Source organism: Rhipicephalus microplus, chromosome X (assembly GCF_043290135.1).
Source record: "Rhipicephalus microplus isolate Deutch F79 chromosome X, USDA_Rmic, whole genome shotgun sequence".
NCBI classification, from domain to species: Eukaryota; Metazoa; Arthropoda; class Arachnida; order Ixodida; family Ixodidae; genus Rhipicephalus; species Rhipicephalus microplus.
The window spans coordinates 276,075,502-276,101,246 of record NC_134710.1 but is presented as its reverse complement, the minus strand read 5'-3'; the positions used below and the strand labels follow the sequence as shown (position 1 = coordinate 276,101,246).

Here is a 25,745-nt window from a genome sequence, read left to right as displayed (position 1 = left end):
ACATTACCGATACTTCTGGCAATTGACACCGTGAGAGAGTAGAAGCGTCAATACTTGTTCAGCAATTCCTTCTCCAGTATACTGCGCGCTGCACGTGATCGAAACAAGGTGGCGCGATAACGGAGGTACGGTCACGTCGTCAATGACGCGCAGAGATTTCTGGTGTAGCTCTGCACTTTGATCCGCTCAAAAGGTCAGTACACCGTCCAGTATATTTATGATGGCACCATATTACCGCAAGAAATTCATCCCTAAGATTGCCTGTTTGAAACACTCGGAAAGAATAACGAAAGTTGCGACGAAGGATGCATCCCCTATCTTCCTTCTTGCGGTGCACTTTCCGGTAGGTGTGAGTAGCTGCCCTCCAGCTACTACTCGCGCCTTCAGGAAAGTGCACCGCAAGAAGAAATATAGGGGTACACCGTCCGGTATATTGATGGTGGCACCATATTAACGCAAGAAATTTATCCCTAAGATTGCCTGTTTGCAACACTCGGAAAGAATAACGAAAGTTGTGACGAAGGATGCATCCCCTATCTTCCTTCTTGCGGTGCACTTTCCGGTAGGCATAAGTAGCTGCCCTCCAGCTACTCCCACCTACCATGGTCCCGTCCATTCCATTCCAAGCTTCCTGAGCTTGCCTGCCAGTGTCGACCAATGCCATGACGTCATGTCCGTCAATCGTAATTGCAACTTCGGCAGTAACGACCCCATCTTTCGTCGAATCATTGAAAATTTGTGTCCCTTCGCTCGGCAGTATTCGGGGATTTTCAGCACTTCAACGATTCCCAACCTCCCCCCTGAGGTCGCTGCTTTTAGTTTCCCCGGCGTGGACTGGGAGATCTCCCTCTCGGCATGTCAGTCAGTGGTGCTCCGTTTAGAAGATGGAGAATAACGCCCAGGAGAGGGTGAGCGTGACCGAAACCCAGGGGAACATCCCACGGGGTCAAGACACTCGGGTCGACATCAGGCGTTTTGTTGAAATGGTACTGAGGAATAGTGGAAGGAAATCCTTGGTACCCTGCGACGCGATACGGGCGATACCGAACGATGTGGCGTACTTCCCCACAATGAAAGCACAGGGGCCTATGGTCAGGGGTACGCCAGACGTCAGTTTTGCGAAGTGGTGGCCGCCTCGGCGTTGAATTTTCTCTGCAGTACCAAGGCGCTGTCGGCGGATGTTGCTGGTGGTACTGATGCGGTGTCGGTACGGTAGCTGGCTGTCGGCGGATTATGTCTGCATAGCTTGCCCTGGGGGTGCTCGTGTTCAGTCCAAGATGCGAGAGCGCTTGCCTCATCTCCTGGCGCACAATTTCTGTTACTGAGGCAATTGCGCAGTTATTCGGTTTGGCGACGAGCTTCTTGACCTCTTCTTGTACGATATCTAGTATCAGTTGGCGCAAAGAATCTTTGTCGGGTGTCGTTGCTGTGGCCGTGGCTGCCGCGCTGATTGGTGCATTGTGGGTTGGGCGGTCATACTGCCGGTAGCGTAGATGCATGGCGCGTTTGATGGATGTTTACTCCTTGGAGAATTCATCAACACTTGTAGGCGGGTTTCACACGAGACCAGCGAACAGCTGCTCCTTAACGTCACGCATGAGGTGGCTAACCTTTTTGGCTTCGGCATATTGAGATCTGCTCGACGAAACAGCCGTGCCATGTCCTCAACAAACATCGTAACGGATTCATTTGGTTTCTGAATCCGTGATTTGAGGAGACGCTGTGCGATTTATCGTCTTTCGGTGCTCGCGAACTAATCGAGAAACTTCTGCCGGAACTCGTCCCAAGACGACCACACGCGATTTGTAAATAATGTTCGGGCTTCGTCTTGAGCGGAAAATACACGTAGCCCAATTTCTGTGTGGTGTTCCACCCGTTAACGTTCGCTGTGTGCTCCAATTCTTCGCGTCAGTCATGTGCGTCCTCATATATGTTTCTGTGGAAGTCAACCGGAAGTTGAGGGTTCAAAACAGCCACCTGTGTTGTGCTTGGGCTGAACATGTTGGGACCAGTGCTTCCAAGCGCAGTCATGCTTTCTGGCATGGTCGCGCTTGCCGAAAATGGACCGAACTCAGGGCTGAGGCCTAACGGGCGGCGGCTGCTGCGGTGAACGGGGGGGGAGGGGGGGTCGATGCGCGGAAGTTTTTTTTTGGGCTAGATGCGGGGCTGTTGTCAGGTGTCCCGAACATGTACCCAGCGCATCCACCAGTGTCACAACGCAGAAACAGCAGGAGTTGAATACAGGACAACTCACTTTAATTGTACCAGAACACTGGCAAACTGATCGGATGAGAACCTCGTCTTTCTCTTTCGCTGCACGTGCTCTTCGTTGTTCTCTTGGGGCTGCATAATAGACGCGGCAATATTCCCTAAAAAAATTTTCTTTGTTTTTATATAACTTTTTTATTCCTTATTTTGTGAATTTTAAATCAGGCTAAGTGCGGGAAGTGATTGACTTGCGTTTGTAGCACTTGCTTCCGCTCCTTCTCGCCCCTCGCTCAGCGATATGAGAAGTTGGATCGAACTGTTATCTCGCTCGGTTCGCGTATCAACTACGGGAAAGATAAAGACAGCAAGTTGTGGCGGGCAGAGAACGGAAGCTGCAGTGAGCTACGCCGAACAACTCAACCATGCATTCGTCGAAGATGACTTAATCAGGCAACACATGTTTTCGGCGGCTCTACGCTGTGCTAACCTGGTGATTTCTAGTTCCGCAAAGCTTTTTCAGCGTTTCCTAAAGGCAACGCGTGAGCACAAGAATTGTAACCCATTATTTCGGCAGGTACTGATTTCGCATGAGTTCATGTGAATAAACCCAGTTCTGTGCAAGCCTGACTGGACTGACAGAAGTGCAGTGTCGCTTGACTAATTGGTGAAGACAGCAGCCAAGTTACTACCGGTAAAAAGCGGTTATTGAAAGGCTTGAATACGAGTTGGCTCGGCTACATAGATTTAGTTTCTTTAACTTTCGGCGGGTAGTTCAAATGATGCCAAGTAATTATAGGTTCCTTCCTGCTCATGAAATTCTTGTAGCCGTGGTTTGAAAATTTGTGAGCCTTTACTGCTAATAGTGTCACTGAAGTACACGTGATGGACTAAATTCTTCTAAAAACTTGTACAGAGGATGTCAATGGAGCCAACATTTTGACAAGTGAACTTTTATTCGTCAAGACAATGCTGTTGCCCTAGTGAAGACAAGTCAACTTGCCAAAACACTGTTTCCAGCGACGTCCTTTCTCGAAAACCTTCTGATCGCTCCAAGCCTGTCTGTGCCTCTGAACTTCAGTCTCGTTTGGTACTCAAGTTCTGTAAGACAACTATATGCTCTGTCATAACAAACGTGATTGAGACAAGTACGTTGTGTTCTACTCGCGATTGTTGATAATTTTCACATTGACTCGGATATTCTGGGTTCGACGCTCATTATGTCATTTGTAAGTTAAAGCTGCTTTTATCGATTTGACATGACATAAGGGGTTTAACGTCCCCAAACCACCATATGATTATGAGAGACGCCGTAGTAGAGGGCTCCGGAAATTCGGACCACCTGGGGTTCTTTAACGTGCACCCTAATCTGAGCACACGGGCCTACAACATTTCCTCCTCTTTTATCGATTTACGCTTTCGCACTACGTGTATGTCTGTATATTTATACAAAACGTGCAATAAGAAAGTTTATTTTGTTTATGCCGATAAAGTTTCATCTTACTGAGAAATCAGTCAGCTCACCTTTCGCCTCTTCAGAAAACAGGAACAAAAAACAAAATTAACAAAATTTTCACGAATCACCGCATCGCCCAAGCGGCCAGCAAACCTGAAAGAAGGCATGAGCTCATTCCGCTTGCATGCGAAGTGGGAAAGGAGGGCTTCCGCGGCAACCCTTAACTTTTTTTCGTTCTTTCCCTCTATTTCCGCGTGTGCTGCCGAATGTGCTGTTTCTATCTTCCCTCTCCGCTCTCTTTCATCTCTCCCATCCCTCTCCCATGCGCAGGGTAGCGAACCGGCTGCCTATAGGCTGGTTAACCTCCTTGCCTTTCTTTTCCCTCTATTTTCCTTCCTTCCCTCTATTTCGGGATATCACAAGCGACGTCATGAAAGAAATTTTCTGTTCCTAATTTATTTTTGTAGGATGCCAGGCAACAACCAGTGATAAAAGTGGCGCGGCCGCTGCCGAGACCGAATACATGAGAGGTATCGGGAGCTTCCACCCCCTGGTGCGGCTGTTATAAACCTCCCGGTCCTTGGGTCTGCGTACGATGTCCTCCTCTCAATGCATGAAGCGTCGAAATGGTCCGCACACACCTGCACAAGCCAGCAAACCTTTGATGAACATACGAGTACCAACTTTTTAAAAGAACTAAATGCGCTCGGATTCGCATGCGCGTTTGCAGCCCTGGTGGTCAAAACAAAATCAACTTAATCTTCGGAAGCATCTAAATAAAAGCGCCGCGCGAGGGCAGGTAGAAGAAATATGAAATAAAAACACTGGAGTGAGTGCCCAACGCGCTTTATCAAGTGCTGCTACTGACAGCTTGCAATGGACGGCATCAGGTGGTTGTGTGTTAAGGAAAAGCAGCATAACTACTATAACTGACTTGTTCTGACATGAAAATCATGTCATGCATGTCATGTTCGTCATGACACACATGACTAAGTCATGTGACTTTATTGGCGGATTTTTATCTTGTTGACTACGAGCGGTAAGAATGTATGACTAACATAAAGTACTGGTAATAACACACAAAACATGTAATCCGTGTTATGCAGGCCATAAAGGTCATGATATACATGACTCGGTATCCAGATCTAAAGGCTCTTTTATTGCCTTTAAGTATACCAAAATTGACACGGCATGATAGCAGCGTGTCCTACATGTAAATAAATGTACTTACTCGTAATTAGCTTAGTGTCGATTTCCTTAATAAGGTTTAATACCTATTGCCATATTGTTGTCATTGTTTAGAATTATCTTTATTCGTATTAGCTCAATTCACTTTAATCCAACTGGTTTAACTTGGCCATGTTCAGGCATTCAGCAGGCAAGACAATCTCACTTCAAATGTGATTGTTTGTGCTTAGCTTATTGCGGAATAACTTAATCCAAATTGTTCCGTGACCATACTCGATCATCCAATTGACAAGACAAACTAAATGCACTCAATATGGCGGGCTCAAGATTACATTAGTCTGAAATAGCTTCATCTGGTTGAACCCGAGCTAGATTGATCCGGCTCAATCTCTATGGTCTAATTTTGGCCACACTCAGTCATCCAAATGGTTAGGCAGTCTGAACATATGAAAAACTTTTTCAAGATTGGCTTGATTCAGATTATCCTAATCTGCCTTAGCCCGGGTGGGCTTAACGTGACCATGCTCCTGCATGCAACAGGCCAGACGATATCAACTAACTTTAAATTCATTTGTTTGTGATAAAGCGATATAGATTAGCTTAATGCAGCGCAATCTACATTGTCCTATCGCGGCTATACTCTGTTATCCAGACGGCTAGGCAATCTCAATTTACACAGCATTGGATGGTTCAAGATTCAGATTACCTTAATCCAGCTTAATCAATTTCAATAAGATCAGCTTAATGTGCCCACATGTAATCACCCTGATGGCTAGTCATTCTCAATTCACTCAGAATTTACTTATTCAAGATTAGCTCAACCCGGTTTACTTAGTCATGCTTAATCCAAAAAAACATAGCCTATAGTCAGGTCTAATCTACCGCAAGGCTATTCCATCTCATCTTGTATCGGATTAGCATGTTCTGAGATAATCTCTACTAATCTTGCCTAATCCCACTTGATAGGTGCGTATCTATCAGTATAGAGTGAAATCGACTAGCGTTAAATTAGCTTGTCTAAACTGAATTAGGCTGCGATATACTGGCTTAACGAGGCTTTTTCTAAACATACCCTGGTTTGATATATGGCTTAATTTTTATCAGTGAATATCAATCAATACTGATTTTTATCAATTACTACTGATTGTTGAGACTATACTCATTTAGCATGAGCTATGATTAACTTGTACTGAGCAAGTTTATCTAAGCTTAATAGCAAGGCAGTCAAAGCATCTACTCACTCCGCATGGCTTTAAGCAAAGCTAAACATTCTCTAAATGAAAGCAGCTGCACGTGGTGATTACGTGATCCAGCAAATCGCGAGATAAGCAAAGGTTTCCTTATCAGCATGCTCACTGCTAGCGATTCAAAAATGCACAACCACATACTGAACAAGTCTATATCTAACCTCGCATATCCTGATGTTATCGTTGGGATGGCGGAGGTATACCATTTCACTTTTGCTTCGCATTTCTTTCTTCGCTGGCTGTACCGAGGTAATGGAAACATCCGCTGACCTTTCGCGTGTGAACTACTTCAGTCGCACACAGCAGCCTCTCAAAACGGCCAAACGGCGGATGTAAATACGTCAAGAACAACGTGTTTATAGCACCGTTCCCGCGCAAGCTTCTGCGCACCGCCCGACAAACTTGAACCAACAGAGCCGCCAGGTGGCGCGAAGTCTCTCAAAAGGTGTCTCCACTCTCCACCCTGGAAGTGGAGGCACGCGCACATCGAGGCACCTTACTTAGACTGAAGCCAACGCCACCACGCGTAGGGCATGTTGTGTTTGCTGCAATTAAAGATAGTTGGGGCGCAGGTCGAAATCACTGGTAAATTCCTGTACCGAATTTGTCTGACCGGCGGGTCAAACACACTCACTTGGCAGGTCTCTTTTCACCAAGTTTCTCTCGTAGCTATGTTCTCAAGCGCGCCCATGAAATCCGTTACCGCATGCCTATATCCGCAAGAAATAATTGCGTGCGACAGCTAGCGCACCTTTAGAGTTTTAAATCACAGCTGCCGCTCGAAATAAATTATATTGGTGGCGAGGACATACCAGGGCGCCATCTGCCACAATCCTTCTGTCACGTATAAAATGACATCCCGTGTATCGGCTGTGTGAAATGTTCAACTCCTATGACTCATGACCTATGATCTGTTTTGCCATTTCTGTTCTCGTTTCAGAAGCGTTGTGTTTATATTAGTTGCGAAGCAACCTAGATTGTTTGCCTATTAATATTTTAGTGATTGATTGATTTATTGAGTGAAGCTTAACGTCCCAAAACCACCATATGATTATGAAAGACACTGTAGTGGAGGGCTCTGGTCGCCCTTGCTCCAAATATATATATATATATATATATATTAAAATAGAGGTGGTGTACGTCGAGAAAGGTTCAGACGTAGCTTGGCAAAATGTCCTTTATCAGGCAGGTCTGGCTAATGGCGAGTGGCGTGCGCGAGCTACTACTGCAGCCACCGATCATCATCTTCTTCTTCGTTGCCAGCACAGCGTCCGTTACTCAGATTCATTATTTCATTACAATTACTCCCCGCGAAATAAGGAGCCATCCTGGCGACCTATGGACAAGTAAACACGGGAGGGTCGTAGCAGGGCTTAAGTCTCGAGACGTGGACAATTTCCTGGCCACGACGACGTTGGTCAGAAGATGGTTCCAGTGGCTCGATGAGGTAATTCACCGGTGACGTTTTTTGTAGCACACGATATGGGCCGTGATACTTGGGGACCAACTTGGTAGAAAGGCCAGGTGTAGCAGAGGGAACATGCAGCCAGACGAGTGAACCTGGATCGTAGGAAGTGGTGTTATTTGATGCGTCATGGTGGTGCTTTTGGCGTCCTTGGTCTTGGGTTGTGAATGCTCTTGCCAGCTGGCGGCATTCCTCAGCGTACGTAGCGGCTTGAGACAAAGTCATGGACTCTGAGGAGTCAGGTTTGTACGAAAGAATGGTGTCCATAGTGCAAGAAGGTTCGCGTCCGTAAAGGAGGAAAAAAGGAGAGAACCCAGTAGTGCTTTGAATGGCGGTATTATAAGCGAACGTGATAAACGGGAGCACTCGGTCCCAATCTGAGTGGTCTGACGAGATATACATAGACAGCATGTCACCAAGGGTGCGGTTGAAGCGCTCTGTCATTCCATTGGTCTGGGAATGATAGGCGCTTGTAGTGCGGTGAACGACGTGGCACTCACGCAGCGATGCTGTGATGACGTCTGACAAGAATACGCGACCACGATCGCTCAGTAACTCCCGAGGTGCTCCATGACGTAATACGATGTTGTGAAGAACGAAAGTCGCAACGTCTTTTGCTGTAGACGAGGGAAGGGATGAAGTTTCGGCATACCGCGTGAGATGGTCGACGGCAACTATGATCCAGCGGTTACCGTCAGCAGTGTTGGGAAGGGGACCATAGATATCGACGCCGACGCGGTCGAATGGTCGAGATGGGCATGGTAAGGGTAGCAAGGTACCGCTGGCGTGACAAGGGGGAGTTTTTCGTCTCTGGCACGTCGAGCAGGCCCGAACGTATTGTCGTATAAAACGGTACATGCCACGCCAGTAATATCGGAGACGTATGCGAGAATAAGTCTTCAGGAAACCTGCGTGGCCACATTGGGGGTCGTCATGAAACGTGGAACAAATTTCGGATCGCAGATGACGTGGAATCACGAGTAGCCACTGACGTCCACCGGGTGCGTAGTTGCGTCGGTACAGCACGTCGTCGCGAGTGGCGAAGTGCTCCACTTGCCGACGCAACGTGCGAGAAGAGGGGGAAGCCGTCTGCCCAGCCAGGATGTCTAGAATCGAAGCAACCCAAGGGTCCTTGCGTTGCTCAGATGGCATGTCGGCGATGGTGACGGCAGTGGCATCACAGGTTATACTTTCGCAGCAGTCCGGGTCAGGGGGTAGAGGCGAACGGGATAGGGCGTCTGCGTCCGAATGTTTCCGGCCGGAGCGATAGACCACGCGAATATTATATTCTTGGAGGCGTAATGCCCATCGGGCGAGGCGACCGCTTGGATCCTTCAATGACGACAACCAGCAGAGGGCGTGGTGGTCAGTCACGACGTCAAAAAGGCGCCCGTACACGTAAGGTCGAAATTTTTCTATCGCCCAAATAATGGCGAGGCATTCCTTTTCAGTGACAGAATAGTTGCTTTCGGCTTTGCTAAGAGTTCGGCTTGCGTAGGCAACCACGTACTCTTGGAAGCCGTCTTTCTTCTGTGCAAGAATAGCGCCTAGCCCGACACCACTAGCGTCGGTGTGGATCTCTGTGGGTGCCGGTGGGTCGTAGTGTCGCAGAATTGGCGGCGACGTGAGGAGGCGGCGCAGTTCATTGAAAGAGTCGTCACAGGTGGCAGACCAGGCTGAAAGGTCTCTGGAGCCGGCGAGGAGCTTGGTCAAAGGAGCGATGATCGTCGCGAAATTGCGGACGAAGCGCCGGAAGTAAGAGCAAAGGCCTATGAAGCTTCGGAGCTCTTTCATGGTGGTCGGTTTGGGAAACGCTGAAACGGCTGTAAGTTTGGCAGGGTCAGGAAGAATGCCGTCTTTTGAAACCACGTGGCCAAGGATCGTAAGCTTTCGAGCGGCGAAATTGCACTTCTTAAGATTCAGTTGCAGCCCCGCGGCAGAAATACACGCGAGGACTTTCTCGAGGCGGGTTAAAATGGTTGCAAAATCAGTTGAAAAGACGACAATATCATCTAAATAACAAAGGCAAACGTTCCATTTGAGGCCTCGAAGGATAGAGTCCATCATCCGCTCGAAAGTAGCTGGCGCGTTGCAGAGGCCGAAGGGCATCACTGTGAATTCGTAAAGCCCGTCGGGTGTGATGAAAGCAGTTTTTTCACGATCGGCCTCTGCCATGGGTACCTGCCAGTATCCAGAGCGGAGATCTAAAGAAGAGAAAAATTCGGCTCCCTGTAGGCAGTCCAAGGCATCGTCAATGCGTGGCAGCGGATAGACATCCTTGTGCGTGATTCGGTTGAGACGCCGGTAGTCCACGCAAAACCTGATGGATCCGTCCTTCTTCTTCACCAACACAACTGGAGAGGCCCAGGGACTGCTTGACGGTTCGATTATGCCACGTGTCAGCATGTCGTCAACCTGTTCATTAATGGCACGGCGTTCGGTAGTTGACACACGATATGGACGCTGCCGTAATGGCGTCTCTTGACCGGTATCTATACGGTGTACAACAGATGACGCTCGACCTAAGGAAGGCTGATTGTGGTCAAACGAGGCTCGAAAACTCTGTAGGAGCTTGATCAGCTGTTTCTGCTGCCCAGGCGTGAGGTTACAATCGATGGACTTGCGGAATACATCCATAGGTTCATTAGCGTCAGTTGCGGGTGTAATGGCACGAGTCGGTAGAAATGGCTTGTCTGGATAGATCGGGTCTTCGAAAATACAATTTAAGGTCTCGAGGCTTCCCAGACACTCACCGCGTAGCAGGATGTACGGGCAAGCAGAAACGTTGCACGCATAAAGTACCGCCGAACCATTGGAAAAGTTGATGACGGCAAACGGGAGGACGATGGTTAGGTGTTGCACACAAGCTATAGTTGGTTGGAACAGGAGCGTCGAGTTAGTGGCAGCAGGGGAAAACACAGGCACTAGGACGGCGGACAACGGCGCGATGCGGACGTCAGCTGCGGCAAACACTTTCGAGGGACTGTGGTGGTCGATATCAAGGCACGGATTCGTCAACGTGAGTTCAGCACGAGCGCAGTCGACGAGAGCCTGATGGGTAGAAAGGAAATCCCATCCTAGTATCACGTCGTAAGATGAACGTGGGAGAACAACAAAGTTGACGGCGTACCAAACATCTTGAATAAGAACGCGTGCTGTGCACTGAGCTGTCGGCGCGATGAAATGGGAGGTGGCTGTACGCAGAGCAAGATTCGTAAGCGGCGTTGTAACTTTTCGCAAATCGCGACACAGTTTCTCACTAAAACAGAAACGACGGCGCCTGTGTCGACAAGTGCACGTACAGCAACACCTTCTACTAGCACATCAACTTTGTTGGACGGACAAAGAGGAGGTCTTAAAAAGTTCGACGACGACGCAGTTCTTGCCTCCGGAACTGCGGCTGTCAGTTTTCCTCTCGAGCGGGGCTCGTGCGCCGAAGCATCGGGGAGACAGATCGGCGACGGGGTGGTAATGACCGGCGAGAATCGACGGGGCGTCGTGGGGACAATGAGTCGGTGATAGGAGAAGATGGTCGCTGGGGATTCTGGGCAGCCTGGTAATTTGCAGAATTCCCATGGTCTGGAGGCTGGAAGTTGCGACGGCGACAGTAGCGTGCTATATGTCCCACGAAACCGCATGCGAAACAGATGGGTCGATTATCCAAGGTGCGCCATGGGTTAACGACAGAAGGTGCAGGGGGCGAAACGGGATGGGGTGCCGTGTATGTAGGCAGCGTCGTAGGGTAGGAGGACCCGGTGCCCCGGTATGCACCAGACAGGTGGGGCTGGGGGTCTAGCAACGACGGCAGCGTAGGTCAGCGGCGTAGGGACAGGTGGCGATGGAGGCAGTGCTTGCGTGACCTGTGTCTCAATGACCTGGCGTAGACGTGGGTCTAACGAGGTCACTGGCGCGGATGCTTCGGCCACAAGAGAAAGCTGACGCGCAACTTCCTCACGAATGAATTGTTTGATTTGGGGGAGTAAGACGGTGTGATCAGCAGCGACGTCATGTACGAGGGCGGAAACTTCAGCCGTATCTTCTGCGGCCCTGCGCGTCGAGACACGCTGCTTACGCAACTCGTCGTACTCCTGACAGAGGTGGACAACATCGGTGACGGTCTGTGGATTCCTAGCGACGAGCATCTGGAAGGTGTCGTCGTCAACTCCTTTGATGATGTGCTTGATTTTGTCGCGTTCGGTTAGAGATTCATCGACGCGCTTGCAAAAGGACAAGACATCTTCAATGTAACTCGTAAAGGTCTCGTCCTTGCGCTGGACTTGACTACGGAGACGCTGTTCCGCGCGAAGCCGGCGCACGGCGGGACGGCCGAAGACCGCGGAGATGGTGGTCTTGAAGGCGGACCAGTTGGTAATTTCGCCTTGGTGGTTCTTGAACCAGAGGCTGGCCACATCAGCGAGGTAAAAGCACACGTTTGTGAGCTGGTCGCAGGCGTTCCACTTGTTGGAAGCGCTTACGATTTCGTACTCGACGAGCCAGTCCTCAACGTCTTGTTCATCGTTGCCGCAAAAAATTGGTGGGTCACGTTGCCGAGGCGCGCCAGTACAGTAGACTGTCGTTGGTGAGGCAGCTTGAGAAGGGCCAGGAGCAGTCATGGTGAACGGTGAGGGTAGCGTCCGATTGCGAAGTTCCAGGTTGATGGGAACCCCGGCTCCTCCACCACTTAAAATAGAGGTGGTGTACGTCGAGAAAGGTTCAGACGTAGCTTGGCAAAATGTCCTTTATCAGGCAGGTCTGGCTAATGGCGAGCGGCGTGCGCGAGCTACTACTGCAGCCACCGATCATCATCATCTTCTTCGTTGCCAGCAGAGCGTCCGTTACTCAGATTCAATAATTCATTACAATATATATATATATATATATATATATATATATATATATATATATATATATTATTTTTTTAGTGAGCCAATGCATGGTAATCACCGCGTCGTGCACTTTCGATGGAGCACGGGCGCAAGGCGCCATAGACGCACAACGTGAAGTGCTCTGGTAAAAGATAAGTTCTTATCAAAATCATCTAGTAATCTTTCAATCAAAGCATTGTCACATTGCGCGAACATTTGTATTTATTGAGGCCAGTGCAATGGCCCACACCTGTCTCTTGCTTTTGAGCTGAAAGTGTGCGTCCGATAGGTAACGTTTTCAACAGTGAGGACTACCGTGCAGGATTCACGGCAACACCTGACCCTAGTTTATAGAGCGGCATCAAGTGGCCGAAGGGAAGCGATGCTTTGGCATTGGTTATCAAGTTCGCTTGACTTTTCATAAGGGTATCTATACAGCTCTTTTGCCACAATACGTTACTCTTCACAACAACCGTGGTTTGTGTGATGGGATGCACCAACGTTGCAATAATACCTACTCGCATCATTTGTTCAACTAATATTTACAATTTCCGTATCTTGTTTTCGAGGACTCTGCTGGTCTCTGGCATCCACCAGCAGCTAGCTCTAACATCACGACTGCTAACAAAAGAAGAGACGTCCGAATATGCAACGAAGAATGACAGCATCGGGAAAAAATCATTCTCACCGACCTTGAGCTGCGGACAGCTGCAAAAGGCATGTCGGCCCGGTCTCAGTTAACGTCCCGAATTCCTGTGTGTACATTTTCGAAAAGGTCCACGTCATGCTCCCCAGATATCAACCTCAACGCAGCACACAAAATATTTTTGCGAAAGTGCTAGCCACGCACGCAATCATCACTGCTGTGTAGTTTCCCCATTTTCGGCTTTGTCGTACATGCATCCCGCCGCTTTTTAGTTTCAGCGTATGCACGACAATTCCCACCAGGGGGGGGGGGGGGAAGGGGGAGAGTAGAGACTGCGTCATGCGTTCCTTTAACCATACAAGGTCCTAACAGAATGTTTGATGTGATTCCACGCTTCAGAAATCGTTCTCTCCCACCTGGTGCAAATAAATGCAGTAAATTCTTATGCATATACATCAGTAAAGTACACCGTCATACATACCGAACATTTTATCTCGAATTCTAGACACAAAACCTTTGCGAATATACGGACGCTAAAAAAACGTGGCCACTGAGTCAGCTGTACACGTGAGAATGAATGCCTAGTTGTTTCGCCAATTTCAGTTTCATCAGTCAAATGTATCGGTGCCACGACGTTTTGGATGGGCTCATTTGCACTAAGGCTCATTCGAATGCATCCGGCACTGCATCAACGAGTGTATAAACAAACTTATAAGCTATAAAATGAACTGGCTCGGGGTTGGAAGCAAGCCCTGACGACGGCAAAGGCGAGTCACGAGATGATGTAACAGCGACAGCAGCGCTGGCATCTCTAGTGGTCGCCCTCGCTCCCAATATTTTAAAAAAGAAGATTAAATTACTTTTCATGTAGTTTGTAAAAGTTGCACAAAAATAAAGCCTAAATTCGGTGGGGAATTTGTGCTTATATTTGTTAATTTCAAGACCATGTCTGTTGGCTCACTGTCTGTAAGTTCTCAGTATTATTGCGATGTTGTGAAGTTAATCAAGACTTCTTGACGAACGTCGGGCTTCGGCAAAAGCGTTGACACAAACGTATATTTCAACCAGTTTCAACGTCACTGACTTGTTATCTTTCGGTCTTCCAGCTGTCCTCAGATAAAATGACGTGCGGTTGTTTAACTAAAGCTGAGTGATTGTTGCCACACCGTCGCCGTGCTGCTTCGAAGACGGGAGCACTCGGTTCTCTGCTTCTTCCACCTTTGTTCTACCCTCTTCACAGGTGGGGTACACGGGTGGATTACTCATTCGTACAATCAGCGTCAAAGCTGACAGCCCACGAGACAAAAGTAGCTGAGTTATAACTCGTTGCTGGGCGAGTTCAAGAATACTTGACGACATCTTCATAACAATGCTATAAAAGGCGAACACATAATAGTCACCGGGACAAGCGCTTTGCCAGCTCTCGTATCTGATGTGTTCGTCTTCTTTCGCACTACCATAAAAATTTTAGAATAGCTTTATTTCCGTTGCTATGGCAGGGAACAAAGAAGGTAATTTCCGGCCTGATCTACAACACACTAACAACGTGTACTCTGGAGTTAGAGAAACCCGCCGCGGTGGTCTAATGGCTATAGGGCACTCGGCTGCTGACTGCCAGGTTGTGGGGTCGAATTCCAGCCGCTGCAGCCACATTTTCCATGGAGGCGAAAATGCTTTAGGCGAGTGTGTTCAAATTTAGGTGCACGTTAAAAAACTCCAGGTGGTAAAATTTCCGGAGCTCGGTGTCTCTCATAATCATATAGCGTTTTTTGGACGTCAAACCCCAATAATTATTACATGTTTTGCTAGTGACCGACTTGCCCCTACTGGAAAATATTTCTTCTAGCATTGAATACTTAACGGTAATTTTCTACGAAAATGACTACTTACCCACGTATTCAGCAACCCTGCTTGATTTGACTTTGACCTGCCACTGCCTCATGGCAATACGTTTAAAGCGCGTTTATGCTGCCTTGGCACACCCTAAAGACAGCGCGTTCGAAACGCGTCTGTACCGCATTGAAGGCAGTTGGAAAATCATGTTCAAGTTAGGAGCCTTTTAGAATACGGGGGTAAGTTGCGTAATTGTCTAAACCTGTATATGACAAATGGTGTATAACATTCAGACAAATCATGTCCACTTGTTTCTAGCTCGATACTTTTTAGATGCGAAGCATCTCATGAGCCAGCTTGATCTGCTGCCGTCCCCCCCCCCCCCCCCACTGTGCATGCGCCTACTCTCTCGCACTCTCCTAACCTACGCTCTTCCCCTCTCTCGCCTCACAACGCTGACGCAGACAGTATCTGCTGGCCTACGCTCGATCCCAACGGTTTAAGGAACGTCGCTCGCTCCCCCCTCTCTCTTCTAGGCATCCCTCCCCGCGGCTCATTTCGCACGTGCGTCCTCTTCCTCTCTCTCTTTTCCTGCGCTCCTTCTATCTCTCCTTTGGGCAGTTTTTTCCGCGGTGTCTACACCCCAATTGCGCATGCACCGCCCTCATCTCCTACGCTCCCCCCTCTCTCGCCTCGCAACGCTGACGCAGGCAGCATCAGCTACCCAGGTCCTTGATTGAAAAAACCCACGGCTCGCTCTACACAACCATTCAATGGCCACCCCATATATATGGTGTGGCCATGGAATGGTTGATTGAAGATCCAGTGCCATATATATAGGCACTGGATCTTCATCTTCAGGGTCGCGCTGGTGAGAGATTTCTCCTGTGCGTTGTTGAACAATAAAAATTCGCAGCGCGCGTGTTAAAAGTGGACTGCGTCCACAGCTGGTCTCAGTGTCCAATTGGAGTTTTCTGTCTCTCAATGTTCATTAGCAGCGATTGGCATGTTCCAGCAGGAAACGCCGATCCATCACTTCATGCTTTCCGCCGGCACAAAGCCGCAATGAGTGCCAGCGTCAACGTCACCCCTAGTGTAAGTATTAGCGCCCGCTGCTTCGTATCTACACATGGTTCCCTTAATTGGGAGAGGGTGTCATTTTGTACTAGTTATTTTTTATGAGATACGGTTCAAGATCCGAATAGCTGACAAACCAAGCTCGTGGCAGCTGCGCTCTCGAACAGAACTTAAAAAAGATACATTGCTTCTATAGAAACCCCTTCCTTGTTATGTTATTGCGGTCACAGAGTAAAGGCACTTAGTTGAGTTTGTTTAATGGAAACCCAATCAAAAGCTTTGCATACGCATCCCTACTTCACCCGTTATTCACACTTCGAACTTTGAAGCCACAAAAAAATTCAACTGATGCAGCAAGCTGGAAACAATTGGATTATGCCTTTAATTATAATGCACAACTTGATATGACACATCACGCAATTACGCACGTGACTGGTCATTTCGGTAACTAATTTGGGCTACTATACGAAATCAATGTGAAACAAAAAATAAACTACTTTTCTCATGGAGGTAGCTAGAAAAATACCACTGGTCGAACATCGTACCTTTCTTCTCCACTTACCTTTTTCGCTTATCTTTGTTCTTCTACCATTCTTTTAAAAATTATTTAACTTGAACTGAGCGAGATGAGACACACTGTGTACAATCAGAACATTTCAACGTCAGTCTTGACGTAAGGACACTCCATCTCTTCTTGTCTTGTTACTTCTCCTCATATGTTTTTTGACTAAAATGGGCATAAATATTTTGGATGTAGTTGTCTTGACATACATCAATCATAAAATAAAAACGGAGCACCTCCTAAGCGAGGCAAAATTCAAGCTTCAACTTTACTTTTGAGTATTACCAACAAGCCCGCCTTCATGAGTTTTGGCCTGTCTGTGTTTTTACCTCAGTCCACCTGTTTGCATTTCCCATGTCAACTCTACTCGTAGTCAAGCTATTTTTTTCAATTAATGCCTTTTTTTTTGTCGCAGCTGGTGCCATCGTACGAGCCGCTATGCGTAAAGAGAGTCATCAGCTGCATGCAAACGAATATAACAGGAAGTTCATACTTGGGGTAGCTGGGGGCTTACGTGGTGAGGACAAGTGCGTGTAAAACAATAAAAACTTTTGTGCAGTTGTGCGTATGGTGGTGAACCAAAGGCGAACTCGCGTCTCGCTTTCGGACGGGTCACGGGGCCTCTTCATTCTGCGGCTGGACGTCGACGAAAACTCCAGCAGCGGACTCTCACCCTGGTTTTTCCCTTTTCTCTCTCTCTCTCAGTTCTTTTTTTCCTCTCTCTTCTCCGGCCTGCACTGTGGTGTGTGTATCGATCACCGGTGACAAACAGTTCTTTCCTCTGTGGTCTTGGAGCAAGAAAGCGTAGCATCGATCACGCCCGTCGTCAAACGAAGACAAGCTTGCGCAGCTCGGATGCCGCCTTGCTCTTCCTCGAGCACTGCGGCTGCCCTCAATAATTCATGCTCTGCGACCGAACACCGGCCCCTGAGCTGACTTTCTTCACCCCTCCGCTCCCTGCGAAGAGCCATCTTCCTACAAATGGCACCAACACATTTTGATCTTGAGAACTTATCGCGCCAGCACTTCCTTGTTATGCAAACAAAAAAAGCTATTCGTCCGGAATAACGGAGAAAACTTTTTTATTTTCATTCCCAGTGCGCGTGCGTGTGTGTGTTCATTTCTCAGTGTGCACGTGTTCGTTCGAAAAGCTAACGCTTCTCAAATGAACCGCTAACACCTGCGAATTTTCGGCTTCATTACTTGCGCACGATTTCCCCAACTCTGAGCCCGTTATCTTTGTATACAGCCACAGAGAGACGAAAGCATTCTTGTCATGTTCGTAAATTTTCAAGCGTCGTTTCAATTACTAATAGACAATATACTTACTCTTTTTGGTTTTCGGAGTATGAAACCCACAGGCGGCAAACCACTGATAATTCAGTAGTTTCCCTGTTGCGGCCAGTTACAGCACAAGCAAGTTCGGAAGATCATCCGTGCAAACATCTTGCATCGTTGCCACATTTTGCGAGTTCTTTTTTTTTTTTTTGAAGTTGCAGCACGCGTTCGTATGTATGTTACAATAGCGTGACAACCAAGCTCCGCAGGACCTCAGTTTACATCCAAGAATTATACGGCTGAAAACGTAAAATACATTTTACTCGCAAAAGCAATTTTTAAAATTAATTTCCAGATGCATACCAACCGATCGTCTCAGCCCACTGGCTACTCGGACCCACTGGTTGCTGACCCGAAGGTCAAGGGTTCCATCCCAGCCCCGGTGGTCGACTTTTGATTAAGGTTAACTGATATAGAGGCCCGTACACTGTGCGATGTCAGTGCACGTTAAAGAACATCAGGTGGTCCAAATTTCCGGAGTCCTCTACTACAGCGTCTCTCGTACTCATATCTTGGTTTTGGGACATAAAACCCCAGATATTATTATTATTATTATTATTATTATTATTATTATTATTAATAATAATATTATTATTATTATTATTATTATTATTATTATTATTATTATTATTATTATTATTATTATTATTATTATTATTATTATTATTATTATTATTATTATTATTATTATTATTATTATTAATATTATTACTATTATTATTATTATTATTATTATTATTATTATTATTATTATTATTATTATTATGTCAAATCAAGGGTTACTGCAATTCATGAAGCGTTCGTCATTTTTCTTTAACTTTTCGAATGTTTTATTGAGCATTGTAGCCGCCACGTAACATTCGAAATAGGTAGCTGATGCGATCGAAATGGAGACAATTGATTTTATTTGCGCGTCACCAAAAATATGGAAAAATGGGATAACATGGGATAATAAGATCGGTATGTATGAACAACAAGACTGAGCGCACAATTTCCGCGATCTCGGCGAGAATGAAAGTCCGCGCCAGGGCTCACGTTAATTTGCTTTTTGAGGGAAATCACATGACTGGTGTCATTTTACGTTAACAGGTCACAGTGAAGAAATCTGGGGCACCCAAACATGAGTGGTCCTTGACACGAACAACAAAGAAATTTGTAGGAGCCCGCAATCTAACGCGTTGTATAGTGACTACCTTTCTGCTATGTACAGATAAATTGCGGAGATTAGAGGAAAACGCATCATTAAGCGAACAAATTTGAGGCTATCAAAGCGTTATGTAATGGTATAGAAACAATACCAATGGCCTCAAACTAAAATTCTGGAAGTATTTTGGTCTATTTTGTTTTCGTTGCCGTGTAATTGATGATCTTGTTAAACACCCTGCTACAAGCAACGCTTCGGACTTCTAGTGTCAACGGAGTTTTTTTTTTTTTTGTACAAACGGGATATTTGAGCGAAGCCTACTTCCTTCATACTATTGCAGCCTGATTTCATGAAGGGTAGCTAAGGTAGCGGAGGCGTGTCAGTAGACAGAAATTGACAGTCTAATTTTGCAGCCAAAAAAAAAACATCAGACTTGTGCGGCGTTGAATTATCCAGCCTTTTTTTTTTTGTAACGTTGCTTTATTACATTTTTTTTCAGCAGTCATACTGAGACTTTCAGTCACTTGTATTAAACCATCTACTTTTACAGTTCCTGTGTACCACAAGACTATTTTAACATTCTTGAAGCGCTTTTCTTGCATTATTATTTTTGTTTGAAAAACATTCCATCTGCGCGCATTTTACTCGCAGGGATATTAACTTTAATGTCAACTCGCGCTCCCTTCCTCTTACTTTCGTTAGGTTTTCGGTGGCGTTGATTGTTTTACAGAGCAGTGGTTTAAATTCTGTGTTGATCGCATAAACTTGCTCGTTACAAGAAGCAGAAAGTTTGGGCAATAAGGTTGCCCCGCCGCGGAGGTCTTGAGGCTAAGGTACTCGGCTGCTGACCCGCAGGTCGCGGGATCAAATCCCGGCTGCGACGGCTACATTTCCGATGGAGGCGGAAATGTTGTAGGCCCGTGTGCTCTGATTTGGGTGCACGTTAAAGAACCCCAGGTGGTCGAAAATTTCCGGAGCCCTCCACTACGGCGTCTCTCATAATCATACGGTGGTTTTGGGACGTTAAACCCAACATATCATACCCTATGGGGGATAAGGTTGGTCTCGAGTGTCGAAAATGGGCTCTTAAAACGGTAGTTTGGCCACAATAGTAGCTCAGGTTGACGCAATCAGATGCTATCTAAACACGGCCTGAAGGATATTGAATGTGTTTATCCTTTTTTTCGCGGTTACAAGCGAACTTTACAAAATAGAGAACTTTTTACGCTTTCGCCGAATGAGCCCATGATCTTTCCAAGCTACACGTCTACACCAGGGTTGCGTATCCAGCAAGAGAACACAGAACACTGCTCCATCCCACTCCTACCCCAGGTTCTTTTTTTTTTAGTTTTGTTCACCGCTGTTAAAGTTTAGCGTCGATGAACCATTAGCATCCAAATTTTGCCATATGCAGAAACTGACACTCACCCTACTTTCAGCTGACATTAGGTAGGTTCCATGTACAGCTGTTTTCGGACTCTGGGAAAGATTGCGGGTGACCGTAGTATTACGCTCTGGAGCCTGTTACAAAACGCATTTTATGAACAGTGTAGTTTACCCTAAACACATGCAACACCTAATTTCTGTCACTCACGACACTGTTCCAATCCTAGATTCAATGCACATATTGGTATCAATGTTGCGAAGGCTGGTTAAACAGCGGAACTAGCGGCCTTCTATTGCTATTCATTTCTCTAAAGACCTTGCTCTATGATAGTTTTGCCGCCATGTGCACTGTTTGTCCAGTCTTTGTGATTCTAAAGAAAGCTGCTTCGAATTACCAATTCACGTCGTTTTGAGGACCGAAAGTGAGTGCTGAGGCCTGCCCAATTCCTGAGGCACATACCCGACATATACGTGCTGAGTTTGTTATAGACCAGAGTTCTTCATTCATGCAAGGTGCGAAACTGCCCGTGCAGCAGCTAGCCCACACAGAGCGACGTCGCAGTGATTTACTGTTTTCCATTACTGCTCTAAGAATGCTACAAGCTGCAGGCACCTGCAAATAGGCTAAGGCCATGCTCGGGTTTAGCAACGCAGTTTCGAAACTGGTGTAATTGATAAACTCTGGTTATAGACAGCATCTTTGTTCTTGGTGAACCAGAAATGAATGAGGCTTGCCAAATTTGTGGCACATACTCGGGCTAGGCGCTGCGTTTCTCTCCTCGGTGATTAACATCAACCATACGCTATTCTGCTACTAAAATAATTTTTGGGTATTGCATACTAGATCCACAATATATTTATGAGACGCCATGGTGGTGGACTACAGATGAACCTCTAATAAGAAAGTAAAAATAGACAACCACCCGTTTGTAGCATTAAACCACAAGAAAATCCGTATGAATTTCTGAGAAAGAAAAAGCTGGTTGCCAAAAAATTGGTCCTTGTCCCGGGAGGAGGAGGAGGAGGAGGAGGAGGAGGAGGAGGAGGAGGAAGGGAAGAAATGAAAGGCAGGGAGGTCAACCAGACGCACGTCCGGTTTGCTACCCTGCACTGGGGGAAGGAGTGAGGGGATTAAAGGAGAAAAGAGAGAGAAATGAAGGGCAACGTGTGTGTAGATGTGACCTTGTCCATTGCACGCTTATAAGGGATCGCGTAGTCCGGTCGTCTTTAGAAAACTTGGCAGTGCTCACGTCGCTTTGCTGGCCTGCGACGCGTACAGCCATGAACCAAGGACCTTCTCTTCGGACAAAGGTCTACTGTCTAGTGTCTCTAACGTTTCGCGTAGCAAGTTGCGTTCGCTCGAAAAACGTTCACATGAACACAGTAGAGGTTCTATTGTCTCGTCAGTGTCACACGATTCACATCGGGAGCTATCCGCCATTCCTATGCGAAATGAGTACGCCTTTGTAAAAGCTACTCCTAACCACAGGCGGCACAGTGAAGTTGCATCCTGGCGGGAGAGGTCCGATAGAACCGGGATTCGAACCTTGGAACACTGCCTATCCCTTGCGATTGCATTCTGATGGAGGCAAAGATGTTAGAGACCCTAGTGTTTAGATTCAGATGCACCTTAAAAGAATCCCTGGAGGTCGAAATTTTCGGAAACCTTTATACAGCGTCTCTCATAATCACATCGTTCTTTGGGGACGTGAAGCCTCAGCAATTATTATTTATATCAAGGTGAGGTCACTCTCACTTAAAAAAGCCAAAAGTGGTGTTGTTATTCATAGTGCACATTTACCGCTGTTTCACAGTTCTATGATCTTCTGCTTTGACGGAGATTTGACCTGCGTCGACCATCGGTTGTGAAGCGAAGCGACTGCTCCTTTGTCTTGCCTTTCATTGCTTGTTCCTCATCTCACGCGGATGTCATATAGCACCACCGCGTTCAAAACCTGTTCAATCAATCAATCACTGGATCAATCAAGCCGACAGTCAATAACTTCGAAGGCAGCCAAACTCAATGCTGAAAAGTAGCCTAATCTATATGAGCGTTTGTAAAGCCTCTCCTCTCTCATTCTGTAGTACAATAAGATTTATTGATCTCGACATTCAACGACTTCATGCTTTTTTGCAGACGGGTTTATGCCACACTCACGCGCTGCCACGAATTTCGTCGCGTTGATTCAAAGTTTGTGTGAAACCCACAACCTAGATTTTAACATGCTATCTAAGAAACACGACGACATTTCATGATCATTACCTATTGGTGCGAACAAGTTATATCGTTTTTTTAATATGTTGCTTGAATAGAGAAGATCGTGTCAAGCTACGCGGACACGCACAATTTGCGGTCCTGCACTAGTACAAGTGGCTCTGTTTCAAAAGCCACAAGCATATGCCTCGGTAGTCATAGGCCTTTGCATACTATTGTAGGCAAATAATATCGCCCAGAAGTTCAGTACTCATTAGACAAGCACGTGAAAAAGCAACGTGAACTGGGCTCTCAACCGGGGCCACTTAGCCACATTTTTTTTTAAAGGAAAGACTACGCCTCGCAACGCACATCATCTCACGTTTGGTTTTACTTTCAGTTGCTTCAACAAAGGAGTGCCCCCAAAACGATACGACTAAAATTCTTGTTTCAGCAACACAACAGTACCCGTGGATGATAGTGGCTTGACTTGAAGTGTTGGGTACTTGTTTGGTTATTTAGTTCTCTGCCGCTACATTCGTGTGGTCGCATCTGCAACCTGTCATACCTCCCTGATGTGGTGTTTTTTTTTATTTTTCATTTAATATGCAAAATAGGCGTAAATGATCCCAACTTCCTCCAATATTGTTGACTGCTGCATATGACAGAGAAATTGCATGAAACTAAAACGCGAAGTGTGGAGCCGATCTGCCAAATATTCTTATATTTTCCGGTGAGGAGGCCATGTGATTTTCAAGTTGTGCTGTCGCAGAAGCTTCAGCGATGACGTTGGGAAGCATTTTGGGTCGAACGAAATATTGAAAGTGTGCTATATGGCGCGGCATTTTGTCCGGAACCACGCGAGTTTCGAATTTGCTCCGCGCACGTTTCAGCAGCCCGCCCGAATCATCGATGCTGCTGTTCACCAGAAGGAGAGACGTGAATGGAGTTGTTTGAGGACCAGGCCAACACGTTGACGGTGTCATCCGTCAGCGATAGCAATACATGCGTGTGCGCGTCTGAGGTCACGCAACAGACGGTCAGCCGGCCAACCTGTCGGCTGAAGCCAGCGTTATTGTTTCTGTCAGCCGGCGATCTATTCGCGCTACGCGTGGTTGTCGCAAATCCAGGGGATGAACCCATCGGACCTGCCTTCGCAGTACAGTCCAGCTAAGGTTCTTTCTCTCGGTGTTGCGGGGTGCCATCGATGTGCGCGATCGGAAGGACGTAAAAACAGGGTTCGGACGGTGCACTTGACTGAGCACTCCCGAAAGTCACTGGCAAGCCAGTAAGACCCTTCCGCCATCTTCTCGATCACGTTTTTATTCTCCTTGTGTAAAGCCCCGGAGCAAACCCTGCTCTCTTCTCTTTCTTTCCTTCTTTTTTTTTTGTACAGTTTGTATCACGCAGCCACAGCTCTGCCCCCTCTGATCCACCACCACGTCTCTCCCCCATTTCCTGAAAGTCCAGCCTTAACGTGCAGGCGTGTTATTTTGTTTCCATTTTATCCCTGTTTTCCTCTCGGCGACAATGCAATTCAATCAATAAATTGACGACTGACATTTGCTTTCTGAATGACAACCGGAATGGTTTGTTCAGCTTTCGTGCGTTGCCTTTTGAAGCACTCTCTTATTTCTGTCTTCTTTTATCTCTCATCGTCTTCACTTCTGCAATGTTTTCCTCATCGTTACTCAAGCGTATATCCAGTTGCTCTGCCATGCGTGGCAAACGCAACAGCATAAACACTCACGGTAAAAAGTTGTTCGTTGTTATTATGGGACTTCACTGTCAATGCCTGCTGCCGGCATATTCCTGTAATGTCTTTCCGCAGCTGCTGTTTAGTTGACCATGCCACATTACTCCAGTAAAAAATGCAGTATTTGAAAAAAAAAACTACAAGCTGCTCGATAGTTTCATTTACAGCATGCTTTGCGGTTTATTATTATTATTATTATTATTATTATTATTATTATTATTATTATTATTATTATTATTATTATTATTATTATTATTATTTGAAATCTTTGACAGCCTTATAAACTGCTTCTTATGTTACGCTGTTTTACACGTATCGTATTTTGCAGCCACTTGAATTCCGTGCATCGCCTGTAAACACACAAATTGATTGATATGTGGGGTTTAACGCCCCAAAACCACCATATCATTATGAGAAACGCCATAGTGGAGGGCTCCGGAAATTTTGACCACCTAGGGTTATTTAACATGCACCCAAATCTGAGCATACGGGCCTACAACATTCCCGCCTCCATCGGAAATGAAGCCGCCACAGCCGGAATTTGATCCCGCGACCTGCGGGTCAGCAGCCGAGTGCCTTAGCCACTAGACCACCGCGGTGGGGCTGTAAACACACAAAATGCTGTTTTCGGAATTTGCCACTTGAATAGGTGTTTCCGTACAATATACATTGTTATTCTGCAAAGTTGTACTCATGTACTTGTCACTAGGCAAAGTTCGCAAAATAAACAGACAACACAGACTCTTCTATTAGCGGTAAAATCGCAGAATAACGTTATGCTATGTGACGAGATTATTTCTTTAACTAATTAAAAAGAAATCATATTAACTTTACGTGGCCTGCCGGCCTTGGTGGATGTCGTTCCTGATCTGATTGGCCCTATAGCTGTAAAATTAGTAGCAATTTTATTTTATATCATTACCAATTATACGGACGCCCCCGGAAAATGTGTGTTTCGCCGTCGCCGTGAGGTTCCCTATAAATTCCAATGAGACGCTCGAAATTTTCTTTTCTTTTCAATTCTGCTGTAATATGGAATGTGTTGGAAATTATTGCCTTGGATAGTGCGGACGCATTTGCAGAGAAAGTGGAATATTACCTTCCAATGCAGCGTATTGATGTTTTCCACTTCTCTTATTTCTTGCTTACGAGGCTTGTGAACTGCTTGTTGTATCTCTTGACTTCATTGATGATGCGTACTTTATTTTTAGTACGCTGTATTCATACGTGCACCCTCAAATCCGCTTCCTGTAATGGCCTCCTCAAGGCTCCCAGTATTTGTCAAACAAATAAAGTAAGGTATGTTATATGGTTCGAGTGAAAATGGAGAGAAAAAAATTGGCAGCATATCCACGGAGTGAATGATGGAGAGTGGGGCGAAGC

At 46.4% G+C, this 25,745-nt stretch overlaps 1 protein-coding gene across 1 annotated transcript in view; it reads right to left on the bottom strand.

Annotated features, from left to right (window-relative positions):
- Positions 1-4,097: 4,097 nt before the first annotated feature.
- Positions 4,098-25,745, bottom strand: part of LOC119161481 (uncharacterized) — a 192,759-nt gene continuing 171,111 nt past the window's right edge. Inside the window, exon 6 of the mRNA XM_075879208.1 lies at positions 4,098-4,302. Coding sequence (XP_075735323.1) covers positions 4,268-4,302 — 35 coding nt within the window. The 3' untranslated portion in view covers positions 4,098-4,267. The remainder of the gene's footprint in view (positions 4,303-25,745) is intronic.